General features: G+C 53.9%; 1 protein-coding gene across 3 annotated transcripts; it reads left to right on the top strand.

The window, feature by feature from the left end:
* The first annotated feature begins 60 nt into the window (after window positions 1-60).
* NUCB1 (nucleobindin 1) lies at window positions 61-18,657 on the top strand. 3 transcript variants are annotated; one of them, XM_047077677.1, is made up of 13 exons: window positions 61-135; window positions 561-688; window positions 3,268-3,375; window positions 5,555-5,687; window positions 9,174-9,277; window positions 12,797-12,982; window positions 13,257-13,347; window positions 15,951-16,009; window positions 16,270-16,362; window positions 16,448-16,540; window positions 16,880-17,050; window positions 17,514-17,610; window positions 17,715-18,657. In XM_047077677.1, the coding sequence occupies exons 2-13, from the start codon at window positions 572-574 to the stop codon at window positions 17,825-17,827; spliced, it is 1,365 nt and encodes a 454-aa protein (XP_046933633.1). In that variant the 5' UTR covers window positions 61-135; window positions 561-571; the 3' UTR covers window positions 17,828-18,657. The 3 variants fall into 3 exon arrangements, with proteins under 3 accessions (XP_046933633.1, XP_046933632.1, XP_046933634.1); XM_047077676.1 differs by having other exon boundaries at window positions 561-718; XM_047077678.1 differs by lacking the exon at window positions 9,174-9,277 and having other exon boundaries at window positions 561-718; window positions 5,555-5,701.
* The last annotated feature ends 1,853 nt before the right edge of the window (window positions 18,658-20,510 follow it).

The following is a 20,510-nucleotide window of genomic DNA, read 5'->3' as shown; positions in this document are numbered from 1 at the left end:
ACTGAAGCCAGCGCGGACCAATCAGGCCGCCGAGGGCGGGTCCTCTGCGGGAAAGTGGGCGTGGTCTAGGGGGGAAATCACCCGAACGCACCGGAGGTCCGAGCCCGGGAAAACGCCCTCTGCGGTGAGGGAAAGGTGAGGGGCTGGGGCGTCCCAGATGGGGTCCTGGGAGGAGCGGTAGGAAGGGGCCCAAAGGGCTGGAAAACTGGGTTTCGGGAAGGATGGACTGGGCACCAGTATTTGTAGATCCTGGCAGAAGAGGAGGCTCCAGGGGGGCGGGGGGGGGGGCGGGGGGTGGTTCTGAACCTTCGGTTCTGGCGAAGGGGACTGAGATCCCGGATTCCTGAGTCTGAGCGAAGAGGCTGGGTGCTGGGAGCCAGGACTCCTGGGTCTAAGGAAGGAGGAACTGGAGGTTCGGAATCCTGTGTCTCGGGAAACGAGACGCTTTGAGTCTTGACTCTTAGATGGCGGGGGTGTGGGGGGGATGCTGGGGGCCCAGACTCCTGGGTCCAGGGGAGTAGGCGACTTGGGACAGACATCCACCCCTCTGCCCCCCACAGGCCACGTCGTCATGCCTTCCTCCGGGCCCCGCGCAGTCCTGCTACCGCTGCTGCTGCTGCGCGCTGTTCTGGCGGTGCCCCTGGAGCGGGGGACGCCCCAGCAGGAGAGCCCTGCGACCGAGAGCCCCGTGAGTGGCCCTGCCCTCCTCTCCAGCCAGGTGTTTGCAAGTGGTACTACAATTCCCGCGGATCCCCGTCGCCCCTGGGTGGATACTTCCCCCAGGGACGCAGCTTGAAGTTTGCCTGACATTCTTTGCAGTCGCCTGGGCTTTGACGTGGTGAAAAACTTGGGGGGGGGGGGGACTGCATATTTCTAAGTCCCTGGCCCTGAGGTGTGGGAAATCAGGTCAGATTTTAAGTGGCAAATCTGCATTACCCCCTACCTAAACCTCTGTTGTTTTAAGCCCCCCTGCTCTCAAGCAGGAATGGAGGGAAAAAAAGAACTACATTTCCCAGTAGCACCTGGGGCAGGTGATGTTAGCCCACTGAGGTGTTCTCAGTTCATGGAGCTCCTGGGAAGGGACGGGTAAACCGCCCATGTGTTAATTCCAACATGTGTTTATCAAATGCTAGGAAACCTTCTCTCTTAGGGAATTTGGAACTTTAAAGATCCTCAAGGCCAATGCCCTGATTTGTGGCCTGAATCCTCACATAGCACCTATCAGTAAAGAGCACGTTACTGTCTCTGGAACATATCATCCCGTGCTCCTGTGTGGCAGTCCAGACCTTGTGAGTTAGGCCTCTGCTTGGTGAAATCTTTGCAGGCCCAGAAGGGCACCTTTGACTTCCCTTTCCTTTCATTCATTGCACACGTTTCTTGAGCACCTCCTGTAGGCCAGACACAGTGCTAACACAAGCCCTAGGCCATCACAGACCAGGAAGACATTGGGCCTCCCTGAGAATGGACATCAGTGTGATAGTCAAGGAGGAAGGGTCATGAGCTGAAATCTGAAGTGCAGGGAACAACATTCCAGGCAGAGGGAACAGCCTGAGCAAAGGCTGTGTGGTGGGGAGAGCAGAGCAAGTAGAAGGGCATGGAGGTGGCCAGTGTGACCCGAGCAGAGCGAGCCTGGGGGTAGATTATTCAGAGCCTCGGTTCATTTTATTTATTATTCTTAATGTTTATTTATTTTTGAGAGAGAGACAGAGCGCTAGTAGGGGAGGGGCAGAGAGAGAGGGAGACAGAATCCCAAGCAGGCTCCAGGCTCTGAGCTATCAGCACAGAGCCAGATGTGGGGCTCAAACCCGTGAACGGCAATGCCATGACCTGAGCCGAAGTCAGAGGCTTAACCGAGTGAGCCACCCAGGCACCCCAATGTTTATTTATTTTTAAGAGAGAGAGAGAGAGAGAGAGAGCATACGTGTGAGTAGGGGAGTGGTGGTGGGGGGGAGAGGATCTGAAATGGGCTCTGCGCTGACAGCAGAGAGCCTGGTGTGGGGCTTGATCTCGCAACGGTGAGATCATGACCTGAGCCGAAATCAAGTGTCACGGGGCTCAACCAACTGAGTCACTCAGATGCCCCAATTTATTGCCTATTTTTAAAAAATGTTTATTCGGGGCGCCTGGGTGGCTCAGTCAGTTAAGCGTCCGACTTCGGCTCAGGTCATGATCTCACAGTCCGTGAGTTCGAGCCCCGCGTCGGGCTCTGTGCTGACAGCTCAGAGCCTGGAGCCTGCTTCAGATTCTGTGTCTCCCTCTCTCTCTGACCCTCCCCTGTTCATGCTCTGTCTCTCTCTGTCTCAAAAATAAATAAACATTAAAAAAAATGTTTATTCATTTATTTTGAGATGGGGGAGGGAGGGGCAGAGAGAGAGAATCCCAAGCAGGCTCCGTGGTGTTAGCACAGAGCCCAACCTGGGATCGATCCCACAAACTGTGGGATCATGACCTGAGCCGAAATCAAAAACCGGATGCTTAACCAACTGAGCCACCCAGTCACCCCGCCTAATTTTTTTTAATGTTTATTTATTTTTGAGACAGCGAGAGCACGCAAGCGGGAGAGAGGCAGAGAGAGGGGGGGACAGAGGATCTGAAGCAGGCTCTGTGCTCGCATCAGAGAGCCCCATGCCAGGCTCAGATTCACAAACCACGAGATCATGACCTGAGCCAAAGACAGAAGCTTAACCGACTGAGCCACCCAGGTGCCCCTTATTGCCTATTTTAAAACGGAAGAGTGAGGCCCAGGGAGAAGAGCGTGCTGGCCATCTACACGGGGCAGGTCTGGGTCCAGGATCCTAGCGGTTTTTGTCTGTCTTGTTCAGTTGTTCAGTTATATCCCCTGTACCAGTGCCTGGCACGCGGTAGGGGCTCGGTGAGCGCTTGATGAATGATGAATGAGGGTATATTTCACTTGGGAACAAATACTGGTGTGTCCACTCTAAGCACCCACTCCGTGCTCGGTGTTGGGGCTGGGTATCTACCCACGTGATTTTCACTTCGTCTCCACTGCAGGCCTGGGGAGAGAGGAGAGCCGTGGCCCCGAAGATCGGGCCGTTTGCCTGGGGTTACAGAGCAGATGGGGATTGGAACTGGGGTCGGCTGGCCCCAGAGCCTCTGTGCCACGGCGCAGGCCTGCCCCTTGCTCCAAGCAGGGGGTCTCTGGGTCCTTCAGCAGGTGCCCGGGGGAGCGGGGCCTGGGTCCTACCTGCAGGGAGGAGCCGGAGAAGGGTGAAGGCTGGGCTGCTATGTTCGTCCTTGTTGCCTTAGGACACAGGCCTCTACTACCATCGGTATCTCCAGGAAGTCATCAATGTGCTGGAGACAGATGGGCATTTCCGTGAGAAGCTGCAGGCTGCCAACGCCGAGGATATCAAGGTGCGGCTGGGCGCGAGCCAGGTTGGGCGGGGAAGAGGAGGAAGGGTGCACACTTGGAGGACCGAGTCCAGGAACGGACTGGATTCTCTCAAGGGGCCACAGAACGTGTGGTTAAGCATAGATGCAGAGGGCGCAGGCTCCGTTACACGCTGTGTGACCGCCCCTCGCGGTGCCTCGGTTTCCCCATCTGTAAAACCGAGGGTTAGAACTAGAACCTGCATGACAGGGCTCGGGTTAGGATCATCCAAGGGTAAGACGCACAAAGGGCTGAGGCATGCGGGGTAGCGGTCCTCGGACCTGCCGTGTGAGTGCTGGTTCCCGGAATGTTCAGTGTCGTGCGTTCTGTTCGGGAAGAATTCAAACCCTGGACATGTTGGGGGCACTAGCTAGCACCACCTCTAGCTCGCGTAAGGCCTCCCGAGGAACTGAGGTAATCCTCATTTTTTTTTTTTTAATTTTATTTATTTTAAGAGAGTCAGAGAGTGCACGAGCTGGGGAGGGGCAGAGAGAGAGAGGGAGACGGAATCCCAGGCAGGCTCCGTGGGGTCCGCGCAGAGCCGAACGTGGGGCGCGAATTCACGAAACCGTGAGATCATGACCTGAGCCGACGCCAAGAGTCGGATGCGTGACCGACTGAGCCACCCAGGCGCCTCTCCGCTCCAGTGTTGAGGTCCAGAGCAGGAAAAGGATGTGGGGAGACATGATCTGGTACCAGTCGCTGTGTGAGGGCCCTGGGACAAGTGGCGTCTCCGCCTGGGCCTCAGTTTATCCAGCTGTAAAATGAGGTTGTAGGCAGGATTAGGGGACAGACTCAGGGAGTCCAGCACACGGCTTGACCCATAGTAGATGCTTCACTGGCTGAGGTTAATATGACTGTCACTGCTGCCTCTCGAGGGCCACGCCCCAGGCGGGCTGGAGAGACCGTGTGAGTCTCGAGTGACTGAGAAAGCGAGCTGAGCAATGACAGATCGTAGAGGGTGCTGGGGAGGCCTCAGGGAGGGCCAAGTCCAGTCTGACAAGTGAGAGAGGGTTTCTAGAAAATGGATGCCCCCAAGTGAGGTATAAAGTCTCAATGGGAAGGTCTGTGGTGTAGAGTTGCGGTGAGGGGGTGGGGCGGTGGCATTTCAGACAGTGGGAACTGTGTGTACAAATGAAGTAGTCAGGGACGCCCCGGTGGCTCAGTCGGTGAAGCGTCCGACGTCAGCTCAAGTCACGATCTCACGATCCGTGGGTCCGGGCCCCGCGTCGAGCTCTGTGCTGACAGCTCGGAGCCTGCGTGGGATTCTGGGTCTCCCTCCCTCTCTGCCCCTCCCCCAGTTGCACTCTGTCTCTCTCAATAAATTGAGATTTTATTGAGACAGGGATTCTGTCCTGTGGGCACTGGGGAGGCTTGGGGGCTGTAAGCGGAGAGGGGTGGGGTCGACTCTGGGAAACAGACATAATCTGCAGTGACAGTCGAGGGGGCTCAGGGAAGGCACCCTATTCAGGGGTGTGTTTGGAGGGGGGCAGGGAGTTAGTGGGGGGGGGTTCTTTCCAAGGGAGGTGCCATCTGCTTTGAGGGTTTTTGTTTGTTTTTAAGTTTGTTTATTTATTTGAGAGAGACAGAGACAGCATGTGTGGGGGAGGGGCAGAGAGAGAGGGCGACACAGAATCCGAAGCAGGCTCCAGGCCCTGAGCTGTCAGCACAGAGCCCGACGGGGGGCTCGAACTCACGAGTCATGAGTTCATAACCTGAGCTGAAGTCAGACGCTTCACCGACTGAGCCACCCAGGCGCCCCCCGCCCTTTGAATTGTGAAGAGCAGTGAGGATCTGCTTAGACTTGAAAAGTGGTGGCAGAAGAGAATCCTAGGCAGAGGGACCAACCAGCGTGTGCAAAGGCCAAGAGGTGGGAAGGAGCCTTGAGTGTAGGCGCCGATGCCCCGTTAGTGTTGCCGGAAGCAAGTGCGATTTGATGGATGACGGGAGATGGGGCTACAGAGGTGGGCATGGCCTCAAATGCCAGGCTGAGGGGTTGGGATTTTATGTCGGAGGCTCTGGGGGCAGGTATGGGTCTATAAGCTTTCCAGGCATCCAAAAGCTGGTAGAAGGTTCCAGAGAGGGCAGAGAAAGGATGAGGCCGCCCAGTGTGCCCCCTCCCAGGCTCCCAGCCTGACCAGTGTCTCGTCCCTATTCGGGCAGAGTGGAAAGCTGAGCCGGGAGCTGGACTTTGTCAGCCATCATGTCCGCACCAAGCTGGACGAGCTGAAGCGGCAAGAGGTGTCCCGGCTGCGGATGCTTCTCAAGGCCAAGATGGACGCTGAGCAGGAGCCCAGTAAGCAGGGGCAGGTAGGGTGGGATGGCCTCCCTGCCCCATAATACACGTAGAAGAGGGATCGAGTTTTCTTTCTAGAACATTCTACCGCTAACATAACTGCTTGGTGGGTTTATTTAGTTTTTTGTTTTTTTAATTTTTTTTTTTTAATGTTTTGTTTTTGGAGAGACCGAGAGAGACAGTGCATGAGCAGGGGAGTGGCAGAGAGAGAGGGAGACACAGAATCCGAAGCAGGCTCCTGGCTCTGAGCTGTCGATGCGGGGCTCAAACCCATGCATGCGCGATCATGACCTGAGGGGAAGTCGGACACTCAACCGACTGAGCCACCCGGGTTTTTTGGTTTTTTTGTTTTCAGTCTTTTGGGGTTTTTTAAAATTTTTATTTTAAACAACCATGGTCATTCAAAATTTTGATGTAACTTCAAACTTCCAGAAAAAAAGTTGCAAGCATAGTGCGCAAAGTCCCTGAATACCCTTGACCTGGAATCTCCAGTTATTAGCTTTTGTTCTATTTGCCTTTCAGCGACATTCGCTAGTTCCTTGCAGACTGTATCTCTTTCTCCCCCCTTTTTCAGTGTGATTTTCCTCTGAACGGCCACACGGTCCTGCGTAACCACAATGCAGTGATCAAAGTCAGGAAGTTTCAAAGGGTGCACTGTATTTTTCCTTGCTCTGTTATTCTCTATCTCCCCAGCTGGCGTGATTCTAATTTGTAGGCATTTGTATCTGAGACTATATTTTATAGTCTAATGATTTGGTTGGAAAAAAGAAAGAAAAAAAAAAACGTACCTGGAGGAGAGAGGCAGTTTTAGATTCCAAGATCCCACCCAATTTCTTTTTTTTTTTTTTTTTTTAATGTTTATTTATTTATTTTTGAGAGAGAGAGAGAGTGCACAAGCAGGGGTGGAGCAGAGAGAGAGAGGGACACACAGAATCTGAAGCAGGCTCCAGGCTCTAAGCTGTCAGCGCAGAACCTGATGTGGGGCTCGAACTCACAAACCCTGAGATCGTGACCTGAGCCGAAATCAGATGCTTAACCAACAGCCACCCAGGCACCCCCCCCACACTATTTCTTTTAATACCTTTATTGAAATATAACCCATATGTCGTATAGTTTACCCAGTTAATAGGTACAATTCATTGGCTTTTAGTATAGTCACAGGTATATACAACCATCACCCAAGTCAATTTTGGGACGTTGTAATCGCCCCCAAGAAGAAACCCCGAACTCCTCAGCTATCACCCCCCACCCAGCCCCTACAACCAGTAACCTACTTCCTGTCTCTCTGGATTCGCCTATTCCTGGACATTTCATATAAATGGAATCATGCCATCTGTGACCTTTTGTGCCCGACTTCTTTCACTTAACATAATGTTTTCAAGGTTCAGCCGAAAAGTAGCACGTATCGGCCCTTTGTTCCTTTTTAGGGCCAAGTAATATTCCACGGTGTGCACAGACCACACTGGGGTTTCTCCATTCATCGGTTGATGGGCTCCTCGGGGGTTGCCCGCTTTGGCCATGACGGGCCGTGGTGTTATACTTCCCGTAGCTTTGTGGTGTTCTGGTGCCGCTCGGACAGCTTCCCGCCTGTCGCTAAGTGTAAGAACGTGGCCCTTTTACTGAGATTCACCCACGCCCCTCCTTTCGTTTCCTGACACCCTCTGAGGCTCCCATGTTACGGATGGGGATGGCGGGCATTGGCGGATGGCGTGGATGGCGTTGAGGGTCAACGGGACAACTGAACTTTGTTTTCATTTCTGTCTGCCTCCATTTATCCATCCTCCAAACATGCCTTGAGTCCTACCGTGTGCTGGGTACCAGGCGGGTCCCAGATCTCGAAGGTGACCCGACAGCCTCCTCCACACTATGCACCCACGCCTTCTCCGTCCTTCGGTTTTATTTGTGTATTTTATTTCCTACTTAATGTAATTAATTTCTTTATTTTGAGAGGCAGAGAGAGAGAGGGAGAGGGAGGAAAAGAGAGAGAATCTCAAGCAGGCCCTGTCGGCACAGAGCCCAACGCGGGGCTGAAACTCATGAACCGTGCGATCATGGCCTGAGTCGAAGTCAGATGTTTAACCACTGAGCCACCCAGGCGCCCCTGTCGTGCTGTTTTAATTAGTATAGTTTCAGAGTCCGATTTGCTCTCCAGGAAACCAGACGTCCCCTCGTCACTAATGGGAAAAAATCCCGCCTGTGAATTGGCAGCTTGTTGTGTCCCTCGCACTACTAACCCTAACCCTTCACCAGCTCGGGGCATCTCCAGAATCTGACCGCTTCTCACGTCCGTTGCCGCCCCTCGGGCCCTGCCTGGAGCCCCGTGGTCGCCTCCTCCCCGGGCCCCCTGCCGCCGCGCTGGCTTTTTGTTCTGTTTCCCGCACGGCAGCCAGTGGGGTGCTGCTAACACCCGTGTTGGTCTCCCGTGGCCACCGTAGCCGATTAGCACGACGAGTGGCTTCAAACGACACACACGGGTTTGGAGATCAGACTAAAATCAGTGTCACGGGGCGAAAATCGAGGCGTCTGCAGGGCCGCGCTGCTTCCAGAGGCTCTAGGGGAGGGCCTGCTGCCTTGCTTTGTCCAGCTGCTCCCGCGGCCTTCCTTGGCGGGTGGCCTCCTCTTCTATCTCCAGCCGTGTCGCATTTGTGTTCAGTCTCGCGGTCTTCTCCTGTGGTCGGGTCTGCCTCTGCCTCCCACGTATAGGGACCCTTATGATGCCATAGGGTCCCCTGGGTAGTTAGGGGTGGTCTCCCCATCCCAAGATCCTTGATTTAATCCCGGCTGCAAAGTCCCTTTTGCCATGTGACGTGCTCACAGGTTCTGGGATTAGGGCGTGGGCATCGTGGGGGCCGTTACCCATCCCACCACGTCACCTAACCCAAGTCCTGTCCCTCCTCTGCTTAGAACCCACCGTGGCTCCCCAGTGCTTGTAGGACCAAGCCCACAGCCATCCCTGCTCCTCTGCCCCTCCCTTCACAGGCGCCCTCTCCCCTATCCTCTCATGTCAGTGTTTTTTAGTTTTAACAACACACCCCGGCCACCTCTGGACCTTGGCTCCGTGCATTTCCCTGTGCCGGGACATTGGTTCTCCGGGCTCTCTCTCCTTTTTTTTTTTTTTTTTTTTTTATGTTTATTTTTGAGAGAGAGAAAGAGAGAAAGCATGGGAGGGGCAGAGAGCAAGGGAGAGAAAGAATCTCAAGCAGGCAGAGCACAGTCAGCGCAGAGCCTGATGCAGGGCTTGAACTCACGAACCGTGAGATCGTGACCTGAGCCGAAATCAAGGGTCAGGACGCCCAACCGCCTGAGCCACCCAGGCGCCCCGATACGTGTTAGTTATTATTATGGTTATTGTTATTTTAAGCTGACTTCCTTTAGAGCACATCTAGCCCAGGGTAGGGATTTTAAAAGCCAGAACGTTCCGTGAGGTGTTCTTTTTGAGTTTTTGTCGTTGTTGTTTTGTTTTTTTAATACCTCTCCCTCATCCAGATGTACAGTTGGATCACTTGAGCCTCCTGAAGCAGTTTGAACACCTGGACCCTCAGAATCAGCACACATTCGAGGCTCGGGACCTAGAGCTGCTGATCCAGACGGTAGCCGTGAAGGGGCCGACAGGCAGAGGACTGAAGGAGGCTTTGTGGAAGGGGAGCAGGGAAGGGAGCCTGGGACGTGAGCCCGCTCACCCCTGCCTGGTGTTCTGTGAGGCCGGTGGCTGCAGAGGGCCGGGTGGTGCCCAAAAGGCCTCCCCAGATTCTCTCTGGGAAAACAGATACAGGCAGGTGGGCTTGGCTCCATTCAGACCCGGATTCAAATCCCTCCTTGGCTCGTCCTTCCCCTATGACTTGTGAGGGTGGGGGGCGTGGGGCTGTCTCCTCTGTGTCCTTGTGGGAGGCAGAACAATGGCCCCCCTGCACCAAAGACGTCACACCCTACACATCCTTTTTCTTTTTTTTTTTTTTCTTTTTTTTAATGTTTCTTTATTTTTGAAAGAGAGAGAGAGCGTGAACAGGGGAGGGACAGAGAGTGAAGGAGACACACAATCCAAAGCAGGCTCTGGGCTCCGAGCTGTCAGCACAGAGCCTGACATGGGGCTCGAACCCAAGAAATGTGGGGTCATGACCCCAGCCAAAGTCGCCCAACTGAGTCACCAGGTGCCCCTATTGTTCTTTTTTCCTTTCTTTCTTTCTTCTCCACACCCAGTGTGGGGCTTGAACTCACAGCCTTGAAATCAAAAGTCCTCCACTTTACCGGCGGAGCCAGCCAGGTACCCCTAAATGTGTATTGTTTTAAGGCTCCAAATTTATGATAATTTGCTACAGCAGGCACAGAAGTAATAGAGACCTTATCTGAGAAATGGGATCTCGAGCCCAGCCTCATGAGGAAGGCCAAGGGCCACGGGGTTGGGGAGTGGAAGGGGATGCCCAGACCTGCCCCTGCCTCTCCCCTCCTCGCCTTTCTTCTGCAAGTCTCCAACACCCCCAGCGCAAAGCCCCCACCCTCCTCCTGGCCTGAGCCCTGTTTTTCTGGCCTACTGGAGCTCCATCTAGTGGCCGTGAAGATAATAGCAGCAGCCGTTTGAGTCCATGCAGCATTGGACTCCGTCCCTGAGGGATGTTTTTGCCACATATTTCTAGAACATTCCAGAAACTGTCCATTTTCTCCAGGCCCCCAGTCATCTCCTAGTTTTAATTCCCATCACTTCTCATCGCCAGTTCCTCACTGGGCCCCTTGCTTCTGCCTTCCAAGTTCACCAGCCAGACTTTTCAACCTAGCACTCTTGACATTTGGGGCTGGATAATTTTTGTTGTGGGAGAAGTCTTGTGCATTGTATGATGTTAACAAAAAAATTTTTTAATGCTTATATTTATTTTTGAGACAGAGAGAGAGAGAGAGAGAGACAGAGTGCAAGCAGGGGAGGGGCAGAGAGAGAGGGAGACACAGAATCTGAAGCAGGCTCCAGGCTCCAAGCTGTCAGCACTGAGCCCGATGCAGGGCTCAGACCCATGAACTGCGAGATCATGACCTGAGCCAAACTTGGACCCTCAACTGACTGAGCCACCTAGGCGCCCCCATTGTATGATGTTTGGCTGCATCCCTGGTCTCTACCTACTAGGCACCTATAGACCTACCCCTGTTGTGGCATCCAAAAATGCCCTCAGCCTTTGCAGTGGTGTCCTGTGGGCCAGTCTCCCCGGGTTGAGAACCCTGCAGTGCTCTGTTCCCCCACATAACAGCTGTGTTAGTTTCCTGCGCTGCCCAGGAATAAATTACCGCAAACTTAGTAGCTGAAAACAACTTGAAATTATCATCTTATAGTATAGATCAGAAGCCAGGAAGGACCTTATCGGGTGTGTTAGTTTGCTGTGGCTGTCATAACAAATTGCCACAGACTCTGTGGCTTAAAGCAGCAGAAATGTAGGGCACCTGGCTGGCTCAGTCCTTAGAACATGCGACTCTTGATCTGGGAGTCGTGAGTTCTCGAGTCCTACGTTGGGTGTAGAGATGACTTAAAAATTTTTTTTAAATTAAAAAACAACAAAGATGTATTCTCTCTCAGTTCTGGAGGTCAGAAGTCCAAAATCAGTATCCCTGAGCTAAAACCTTGTTTTTGGCGGAGCTATTCTCTTTAAAGGCTCTAGGGGGAAACCTATTCCTTGCCTCTTCCAGCTGTTGGAAGCTACCAGCACTCTTCAGCTTGTAGACAAATCATTCCAGCCTCTGTCTCCATTGTCACATGGCATTCTCCCTGTGTCTCTGCATCTTCTCTGTGCCCTTCTTATAAAGACACCAATCATTTGGATTTAGAGCCGACACCCATCTGGTAGGACCTCATTGTAACTAATTACATCTACAAAGTCCCATTTCCAAATAAGTTCACATTCCGACATTCTGGGTAGACATGAATTTGGGGGGTGGGGGGATACTATTCAACCCAGTGTGGTATCGCTATCTCCATCTTACAGAGGAGGAAACAGGCACAGAGAGGCTAAGTAACTTGCCGAAGATCACACAGCCTAGTGGAATTTGTTCACACACCAGAGCCTGGATTTGAACCCTGGGCAAAACAATTGGAGACCCAGGGTTCTTTACCATTTAGCTGTGCTGCTCTCCATAGTCTGCCTCGTATGTTGTTCCTTATTGCTTATTCCTCCAAGATCTTTCTTTTCTTTTTTTAATGTCTATTTATTTTTGAGAGGGAAGGGCAGAGAGAGAGAGGGAGACCCAGAATCCGAAGCAGGCTCCAGGCTCCGAGCTGTCAGCACAGAGCCCAATGCAGGGCTTGAACCCATGACCCGTGAGATCATGACCTGAGCCGAAGACTGAGCTACCCAGGCGCCCCTTTCTTTATTTTATTTATTTTTTTTTATTTTTTTATTTTTTTTAATTTTTTTTTTCAACGTTTATTTATTTTTTGGGACAGAGAGAGACAGAGCATGAATGGGGGAGGGGCAGAGAGAGAGAGAGACACAGAATCGGAAACAGGCTCCAGGCTCTGAGCCATCAGCCCAGAGCCTGACACGGGGCTCGAACTCACGGACCGCAAGATCATGACCTGGCTGAAGTCGGACGCTTAACCGACTGCGCCACCCAGGCGCCCCTCTTTATTTTATTTTTAAGTGCTCTCTATACCCAATGTGGGGCTTGAACTCACAACCCCCAGGTCAAGAGTCACGCGCTCCACCTATGGAGCCAGCCAGGTGCCCTGTTCCTCCGAGATCTTGAGATTGTGGAGGACTTGAAAGAGGTGGGTTAAAGTTATTATTTGTGTAGGAGTGCTTGGCTGTCTCAATCAGAAGAGTGTGTGACTCTTGATCTTGGGGTCGTGAGTTCGAGCCCTGTGTTGGGTGTAGAGATTACTTAAATAAACTTAAAAAAACAATCATTCTTGTGTAACCATCCTAATCTCTTTTGAACAAATAGAGGTGGCTATGTTATGAGGCAAGAGTGGGTCATAGAGATCAAGAACTGAGCTCAGGACATGGAACTCAGGACTGGATGGAGGTCGGGGCGGCCCTTGCCCAGGTTTAAGGCTGAGGGCTTGGAATTTGGAGGGTGAAATTTAGGGCCTGTGTACGGCAGTGAGATGAGAATGACCGTCTGCCTTTCCCCAGGCTACCCGAGACCTTGCCCAGTATGATGCAGCCCATCACGAAGAGTTCAAGCGCTACGAGATGCTCAAGGAACATGAGAGACGCCGTTATCTGGAGTCACTGGGAGAGGAACAGCGAAAGGAGGCAGAGAGGAAGCTGGAAGAGCAACAGCGCCGGCACCGAGAGCATCCCAAAGTCAATGTACCTGTAAGGACCCCCTTTTGTGCCCACCCCACAGCCGAGTTCAACTCTCCAAGCGCCATAAGATGAACAAGTAGCTAAAGAACTACAACTCCCAGCAGGCCCCGAGGCCAAAAGCCCGTTGAAATATGCCCAGTCACTCCAGGGGCTGCTGGGCGTTGTAGTTTTAGGGTGTTTTTTTTTTTTTTTTTTTGGCTTTCTTGCTTGAAGAAAATGACATTTGAGTGATGGGGGGGACCCAGACTTCTTGCTCATGAGCCCCTGGCTCTCCCTTCCACAGGGCAGCCAAGCCCAGTTGAAGGAGGTGTGGGAGGAGCTGGATGGATTGGACCCCAACAGGTTTAACCCCAAGACCTTCTTCATATTGCATGGTAAGGTGGGGAGGGAGCCCCAAGACCCAGGCTGAACCCTGAGCCTCTGGCCTTTCTGGGGCCTGAATACTAAGGAGGGAGCTCCGACACTGGGGCTTAGGCAGGCCAAAGAGACCTGAGCCCATCTCTCCTGCTGGTCTAGAAGGCTGCACCCCTCCCCATTGCTAGGATCTTCCATAGAAGAGCTAGGCCTCTTTTCTGGGATACACCAGACTTCTCCGTCCTCAGGACTGGCTGATGTCCACCAATTAAGCAATTCAGGCTTGGCTAGGCCTGGGTCCCCCCTTCCCACAGCAGCCCAGAAGCCCCAGTCCCAGCCAGGAGCCCTATTGCCAACAGTGGGCCGTTCCCTAATTAAACAGGCCTCCAGGGACCTGGGAAGCACCTTCCCCATGGTGGTTTAAAGGCACTTTCCCCTTCATTCTCTTCCCATCTAGAAACACAGCTTGGGGTTGGCAGGCCACCTCAGATGTGCCTAGGACCCTGTCCCAGAGGCTGCAGGCGGTCAGCAGGGCTTAACAGGGCATGGCTGATTCATTCGGCAGACGTTTACTAAGCTCCCTCTAAAGACCCAGCTTCACGGAGACCCCATGGATACTACTGCGAACAAAACAAAGGTCCCCCCTCTCACAGAGCCGGTGATCAGGCAAATAGATCACGCCGTATTCCAGTGAATCTGAGAAACCAGGGAGTGTGAGATACTCTAGAATTTGTACATAAGCTGCCCATTAAAGGCCTGGAGCGTGTAGTGCCCCATCTGGCTACCGAGCTGTTGCAATGACCGAGGAACTGAATTTCTCATTGTATGTGATTGTTATTCATTTAAATTTCACGTGTCCCCGTGGCTACTCTATTGGGCGGTGCAGCTCCAGAGAGTTGACGTTTGAACTTAGACTTCAGTGAACTGAGGTTGAGCCTTGCAGACATTTGGGGGGGAGAGTGTTCTAGGTGGCGGGAACAGCAGACACCCAGGGAAGAGTGAACGTGGGTCTCCAAGGTAACAGCCAGCTTGCTCCAAGCCTTCCAGCTGGGTTAAGGAATCTGGATTTTATCCTCTCTGAGATTGGACACCGCAAAAGGGTGTTGAGCAGAGGACTGACACCATCTGCCTTAAGGGTTGACAGAGTCCAGCTGGCGGGGTCAGGGCCAAAGCCAGGAGAAGGCTGGAGATGCTGGTGGCTGCATCATGGGGAGTAGGGAAGAATGGTTGGAGTCTGGATTTATCTGGAAGGTCAAGCTGGTGGGATTCACAGATGGACTGGATGAGGAGTATGAGTGAGCAAAAGAGTCAAGGGTGACTCCAAGGTATTTGGCCCTAGCAACTGGAAGGATGGATGGGGAAGAGCAAGCATATTTGGCAGGGGAAGTTGGGAACCGTGTCCGTTCAGGTCAAATTGGAGATGTCGATTGGACAGTCATGTGGAGATGAGAGTTGGGAGTCAGATATTCAGGTGTGGAAGCAGCTCGTGGGTGGCACTGGAAGCCCAGGGATTGGAGGAACCCATCTAAAGAAGCGCTGGCCAAACTATTTTTGTAACGATGGAGAATGTCCCGTCCCATCCAATATGGCAGCCACCAGCTACGTGTGGCTACTGAATGCTTGACATGTAACAAGTGGGACTGATAAACTGAAATTTTTATCTTAATCGATTTAAATTCAGGGGCGCCTTGGGTGGCTCAGTCGGTTGAGCGTCTGACTCTTGATCTCAGCTCAGGTCTTGATCTCAGTCGTGAGTTCAAGCCCTGCATTGGACTCCGTGCTGGGCATGAAGCCTACTTTTGGACTTGAAGCTTAGTTAGACAAGAGGTCCCAGGACTGAGCCCTGGGGTGCACCAATATGTAGCATTCAGGAGGAGGACGGAGCCAATGAAGGAGAACGAGGGGCATCTGGAGAAAAGCGTTTGATGTTCTAGAGGCCAAGGGCAGAAAGTCCAGTAAAATGTGAGTTAAAAATTGACCATTGGCGAGGCACCTGGCTGGCTCAGTCGGTGGAGCGTGCAACTCTTGATCTCAGGGTTTAAGCTTGAGCCCCACGTTGGGTGTAAAGATTGCTTAAAAATAAAATCTTTAAAAAAAATTAAGCGCTGGATTTGCAAGGTCAGGGTTCTTGGCCATCTCTGAAGGACCAGGGTGGGTGCTGATCTGAGTTAGCAGAGGAGGGGAGACAGTGAACATGGCCCACGTGGCTGAGAAGCCGGGAGCCCTGTAGCTGTACACGCGGAGAGGCAGGTAGGGGTTCCTCTGGCCTGGTTCTCTGGGAGGCAGAGGCCTCTGACACCCTGGATCCCGGGCAAGGGGGTTGATCCAGATCACCAGGCGTTAGGGATCAAGTTGTCTTGTGTGACAACTGCCCCGAGAACAGTCCTGGTGAAGCCCACATTCATTTACTCCATCCCTGGGACCCTGGTTGGTAGGGAAGTGGCTGACCAAGCAATGGGCCAATGGGGTGCTGAAGCTGGAAGGATATCACTCTGTCGTTGGGGACCCAGGGACACCTGACCTCTGAACACGGAGCCCACACCAGCCCCAAATTCCTTCTCTAGCCCCACCTGTACCCACCCTGTACGCAGTCCCCCAAGATACTTTGTTGTCTCCCCCTCAGATATCAACAGTGATGGTGTCCTGGATGAGCGGGAGCTGGAGGCCCTCTTCACCAAGGAGGTGAGCATCTTGGAAGCCATGGGTGCAGAAGATGCCCAGTCAGCCTTGAGTCCCCTCGGGTCCCCCTGGAGGTGAATTCAGGGGAAACGACAACTCCCAGCAGCCCCCGCGGCAAAAAGAGGCTGCCGCGCGTGGCCAGGTGCCCCGAGGGCTGCTGGAAGTTGAAGTTGCCTGTCTGTGTGCGTGAGGAGGTGGAGTAGCCAAGGAAAGAGGTTGTCCTGGACCCCTCAGTATGTCCTGCCTGTCACTTGACCCTGCAGCTGGAGAAGGTGTATGACCCAAAGAATGAAGAAGACGACATGAGGGAAATGGAGGAGGAGCGGCTTCGCATGAGGGAGCACGTGATGAAGAACGTGAGAGGAGGGGGCCGGGGCCATGGATGGGGCGGGAGGGGGCAGGGCCGGAGGGAAGCCCAGCTCTGTCACCCTGGTTCCGTAGGTGGACACCAACCAGGACCGCCTCGTGACCCTGGAGGAGTTCCTCGCATCCACCCAGAGGAAGGAATTCGGGGACACCGGGGAAGGCTGGGAGGTGAGGACCTGAGGAACTCTCTGGGTCCTGAATACCTCTGGCCCCCGGCCCTGACCCTTCTCTGGCCACTCCTCTTACTGTCTGGGCCTCTGCTCGCCTACCATGGGTCTCTGCCTCCTTCTGCCTCTGGGTTGTCTCAGTGCCCCCTCTAGGTCTCTGTTCCCCCAACTTCTCTGGGTCTTTATCCCCCTCTCCGGCTTGCACTCAGTCTCCTCCATCCACACGCGTGGCCCAGGCCTCCCAGCCTTGCCCAAACCTCCTGTTAGTGGCGCCGTCTCGAACGTGAGTGGGCCAAGGCCGGCGTGGCCCTGCTGATGGCCCCTGTCCCCTCTCCGGCAGACAGTGGAGATGCACCCTGCCTACACAGAGGAGGAACTAAGGCGTTTTGAGGAGGAGCTGGCCGCCCGGGAGGCAGAGCTGAATGCCAAGGCTCAGCGCCTCAGCCAGGAGACAGAGGCTCTAGGGCGCTCCCAGGGCCGCCTGGAGGCCCAGAAGAGAGAGCTGCAGCAGGTGACCGGCCAGGGAGGCTGGGCCCATCCTCTGAGTCTGGTGGCCTTTATCCGTATGTGTTCAGAGGCTGGGAAGGCCTGTAGCTCCCGTGTTGATCACTGGTAGAGCCTCAGGTGGTGACCGCCATCTTGAGTAAGGGCAGACGTCATCCCCATCCCTGACAGCTCTGTGGCTGCCATATTGGATAAGGGCAGTGGGGCTGTAAGCAGGAAGGGAGGAGGAAGACGTCAAGAACAGAGGAGGAGGTTAGACTCAGCCAGGGTTCAGGGAAGGCTTCCCTGTCCCAGCGTCTGACCCGAGCCCTGCCCGAGGAGGGAGAACTGGGTCTTTTTAACTGTTAGGAAGCTCAACTCTCAGTGAGAGAAAAAAAAAAAAAAGATGCCCATAGAGAAGGGGCTGGTTCACCACTTAGCAAGCTGCCGCCTTACCCTCTAGCCTGTGCGATCTCCCCCACCCCTTGCAGGCCGTTCTGCAAATGGAACAAAGGAAACAGCAGCAGCAAAGCCAGAACGGCCCAGCCCCTGGCCCTGAGGGACAGCTCAAGTTCCGCCAGGACACAGGTGCTCTGGTGGGCCCTGGGGCGCACGGGGCGGGAGCCAGTCGGTGTCCGCGGGAGAAAGACACTGGGATGTCTACCGCCACCATTTCCTCCCTCCATTTCCAGATGATGCTCCTGTCCCAGCGCCGGCCGGTGACCAGAAGGATGTAGACCCTTCAGAAAAGAAGGTTCCCGATCAGCCCCCCGAGCTGCCCCGGTTGGATACCCAGCACCTGTGATCCTCCTGGGACTCCTCCCCACCCCCCACCCCACCCCCCAAGACACTCTGGGTTCCTACTGAGGCAGCTGATGCGAGGGAGATGAGGAGTCTCAGTCCACCCCCTCTGGGGGCCAGCAATATGCCGGTGGCCTCCTGGGGGAGGGGAGGGGAGGGTGGCATGTGACACGATGCCTCCTGAGCCTGCGTCTCTCAGCGTGTTTCACCTCCTCCTTCACAGCCTCCCAGTCTGCGGCCCCTTCTTGCCCATCCCCTCCAAGGACCTACCTTCTCAGCTCTGCCCAGGGCCCTCACTGGGTCACCCCAACTTAGAGAAGCCCCCTCCCTCCCGGGAAGGGTCTGCTTCGTGCCTGCCTCCCTAGATGGTAAGGCCTCAGCTGCCCAGGTTGTGGCCACTCTGGCTGGCACCCTGCGTCCCCACAGCTGCTGGAATTCTGCCTGCCGCCCAGTTTGGGTGGTCCCTCGAGAGATTTCCCTCCCTTCTGTGGGACCACCGATGCCTCAAAGGCGGGGTCTTCCCCTGGGCTGGGTGTGAAGGCCAGCAGAGTCCTAAGCAGGGCTGATTAGCTCTGATAACTAGCAACCCTGGCTTCTAGCCACCTCCGTCTCCACCCTGACTGCTTGGCTCCTCGCCCCTTCCCCCCACAGCCCCAGAAGGGCCCTGGAGCCAACCCTGCCCCAGGAGATCAGGTTCCAGCCCCTCCCTCGGCCTCATGTGGGAGGCCTCGCCCCCCCCCCCCCCCCCCCCACTTTTCGGGCCTTATCTCCTACAGCTCCCAGTTCTGCTCTATCCTCCAGGTTCCATCCAAATACACTTTCTGGAACAATGTATGCCTCTGTGTCTTTGCATATACTGTTCCCTCTGAAGCCCCATCCCCAATTCACCTGCTAAAGTCCTCCTCATTCTTTTTTTTTTAAGTCGTTTTATTTTACTTTTTAACTTTTTTTTTAAACGTTTATTTATTACTGAGAGGTAGAGAGAGACAGAGCACGAGCAGGGGAGGGGCAGAGAGAGAGGGAGACACAGAATCCAAAGCGGGCTCCAGGCTCCGAGCTGTCGGCACAGAGTCCGACACAGGGCTCGAACTCGCAAACCGCGAGGTCATGACCTGAGACGAAGTCGGACGCTTAACCGACTGAGCCACCCGGGCGCCCGTGTTTTATTTTATTTTTAAAGTTCATTTATTTTTGAGAGACAGAGAGCACAAGTCAGGGAGGGACAGAGAGAGAGAGGAGGCAGAGAATCCCAAGCAGGCTCCCTGCGGTCAGTGCAGAGCCCGATGTGAGGTTCGAACTCCCAAACCGTGACATCATGACCTGAGCGGAAACCGAGAGTCAGACGCTTAACCCGCTAAGCCAAGCAGGCGCCTCAAGTCTTCCTCATTAAAATACATCTGAGCGGCCACATCCTGGCATCTTTTTGTCCTCTCCTGATGTGTCCAGTGTGAACACACACACACACACACACACACCTTTCAGCAGGATCTCAGTCACAAGGACCGCAAAGCTTAGAAAAGGGGCGCCTGGATGGCACAGTCCGTTAAGCGTCTGACTCTTGGTCTTGGCTCAGGTCATGATCTCACCATTTGTGAGTTCGAGCCCCACATCGGGCTCTGCACTGAGCCTAGGGAAAGTATTATCTCCCAACACAAGACGTCCCAAGGTAGGGTGGCTCCGGGGCCTGCAGGGAACCACGTTCTCCCAATGTCCTAGTTCCGCTGTAGTAGATGTGGGGCTCCACTCCTCTTGCACAGAATCCAAAGACACAGAATCCAAAGGAGGCTCTGGGCTGCGGCCTCCGAGCTGCCAGGGCAGCGCCTCAGGCCGGGCTCGAACCCACAAGCGGTGAGCTCATGACCTGAGCCCAAACCAAGAGTCACACGCTTAACCATCCGAGCCCCCCGGGAGCCCCCGTTATAAATAGCGGTTCATTTCCTCTTCATAAAAACCCTGCGAGGTAATTACCCTCATCAACCCGATTCTACAGATGAAGCTAATAAGAGAAAGCTAAGTGGCTTGCTTGGGATCCCACAGGCTGGTCAGTGGCAGGGCTGGGATTGGAACACTTGGCAGGCTGGATCCAAAGTTCATGTTCTGAAGTATCATGTTAAGTTCTCTTGGGCACTGAATCTGTGCTTAAAAAAAAAAAACAACAAAAATCTGGGGAATAAGTGAGTTAATGAGGGGTGTCTGGCTGGCTCACTCAGAGCATGGAACTCTTGGTCTCAGGATCGTGAGTTCAAGCCCCATGTTGGGCACAGAGATCACTTAAAAAAAAAAAAATTTTTTTTTTTAAATGAGTTAATGAATAGGGGCGCCTGGGTGGCTCAGTCGGTTAAGCGTCTGACTTTGGCTCAGGTCATGATCTCACGGTTCATGGGTTTGAGCCCCAGGTCAGGCTCCGGGCTGACAGCTCGGAGCCTGGAGCCTGCTTCGGATTCTGTGACTCCCTCTCTGTCTGCCCCTCCCCTGCTCACGCTCTGTCTCTCTCTCTCAAAAAAAATAAATAAATAAATAAAATATTAAAAATATTTTTGGGGGCGCCTGGGTGGCTCAGTGGGTTGAGCGGCCGACTTCGGCTCAGGTCACGATCTCACGTCCGTGAGTTCGAGCCCCGCATCGGGCTCTGTGCTGACAGCTCAGAGCCTGGAGCCTGTTTCAGATTCTGTGTCTCCCTCTCTCTG

The sequence above is a fragment of the Lynx rufus genome, unplaced genomic scaffold (assembly GCF_022079265.1).
Source record: "Lynx rufus isolate CCGP_SWC_20201006 ecotype Redwood Valley unplaced genomic scaffold, mLynRuf1.p SCAF_16, whole genome shotgun sequence".
Lineage (NCBI taxonomy): Eukaryota > Metazoa > Chordata > Mammalia > Carnivora > Felidae > Lynx > Lynx rufus.
Note: the sequence above shows the minus strand (reverse complement) of the source record. Positions and strands in the feature narration are given on the sequence as shown.

Excerpts from the sequence above, each read along its gene's own strand:
- NUCB1 (XM_047077676.1), top strand. The coding sequence starts at position 572 with ATGCCTTCCTCCGGGCCCCGCGCAGTCCTGCTACCGCTGCTGCTGCTG. Across the intron at positions 5,688-9,173 it reads GGACGCTGAGCAGGAGCCCA|ATGTACAGTTGGATCACTTG; the intron begins GTAAGCAGGGGC and ends TCCCTCATCCAG. Across the intron at positions 13,348-15,950 it reads GACCTTCTTCATATTGCATG|ATATCAACAGTGATGGTGTC; the intron begins GTAAGGTGGGGA and ends TCTCCCCCTCAG.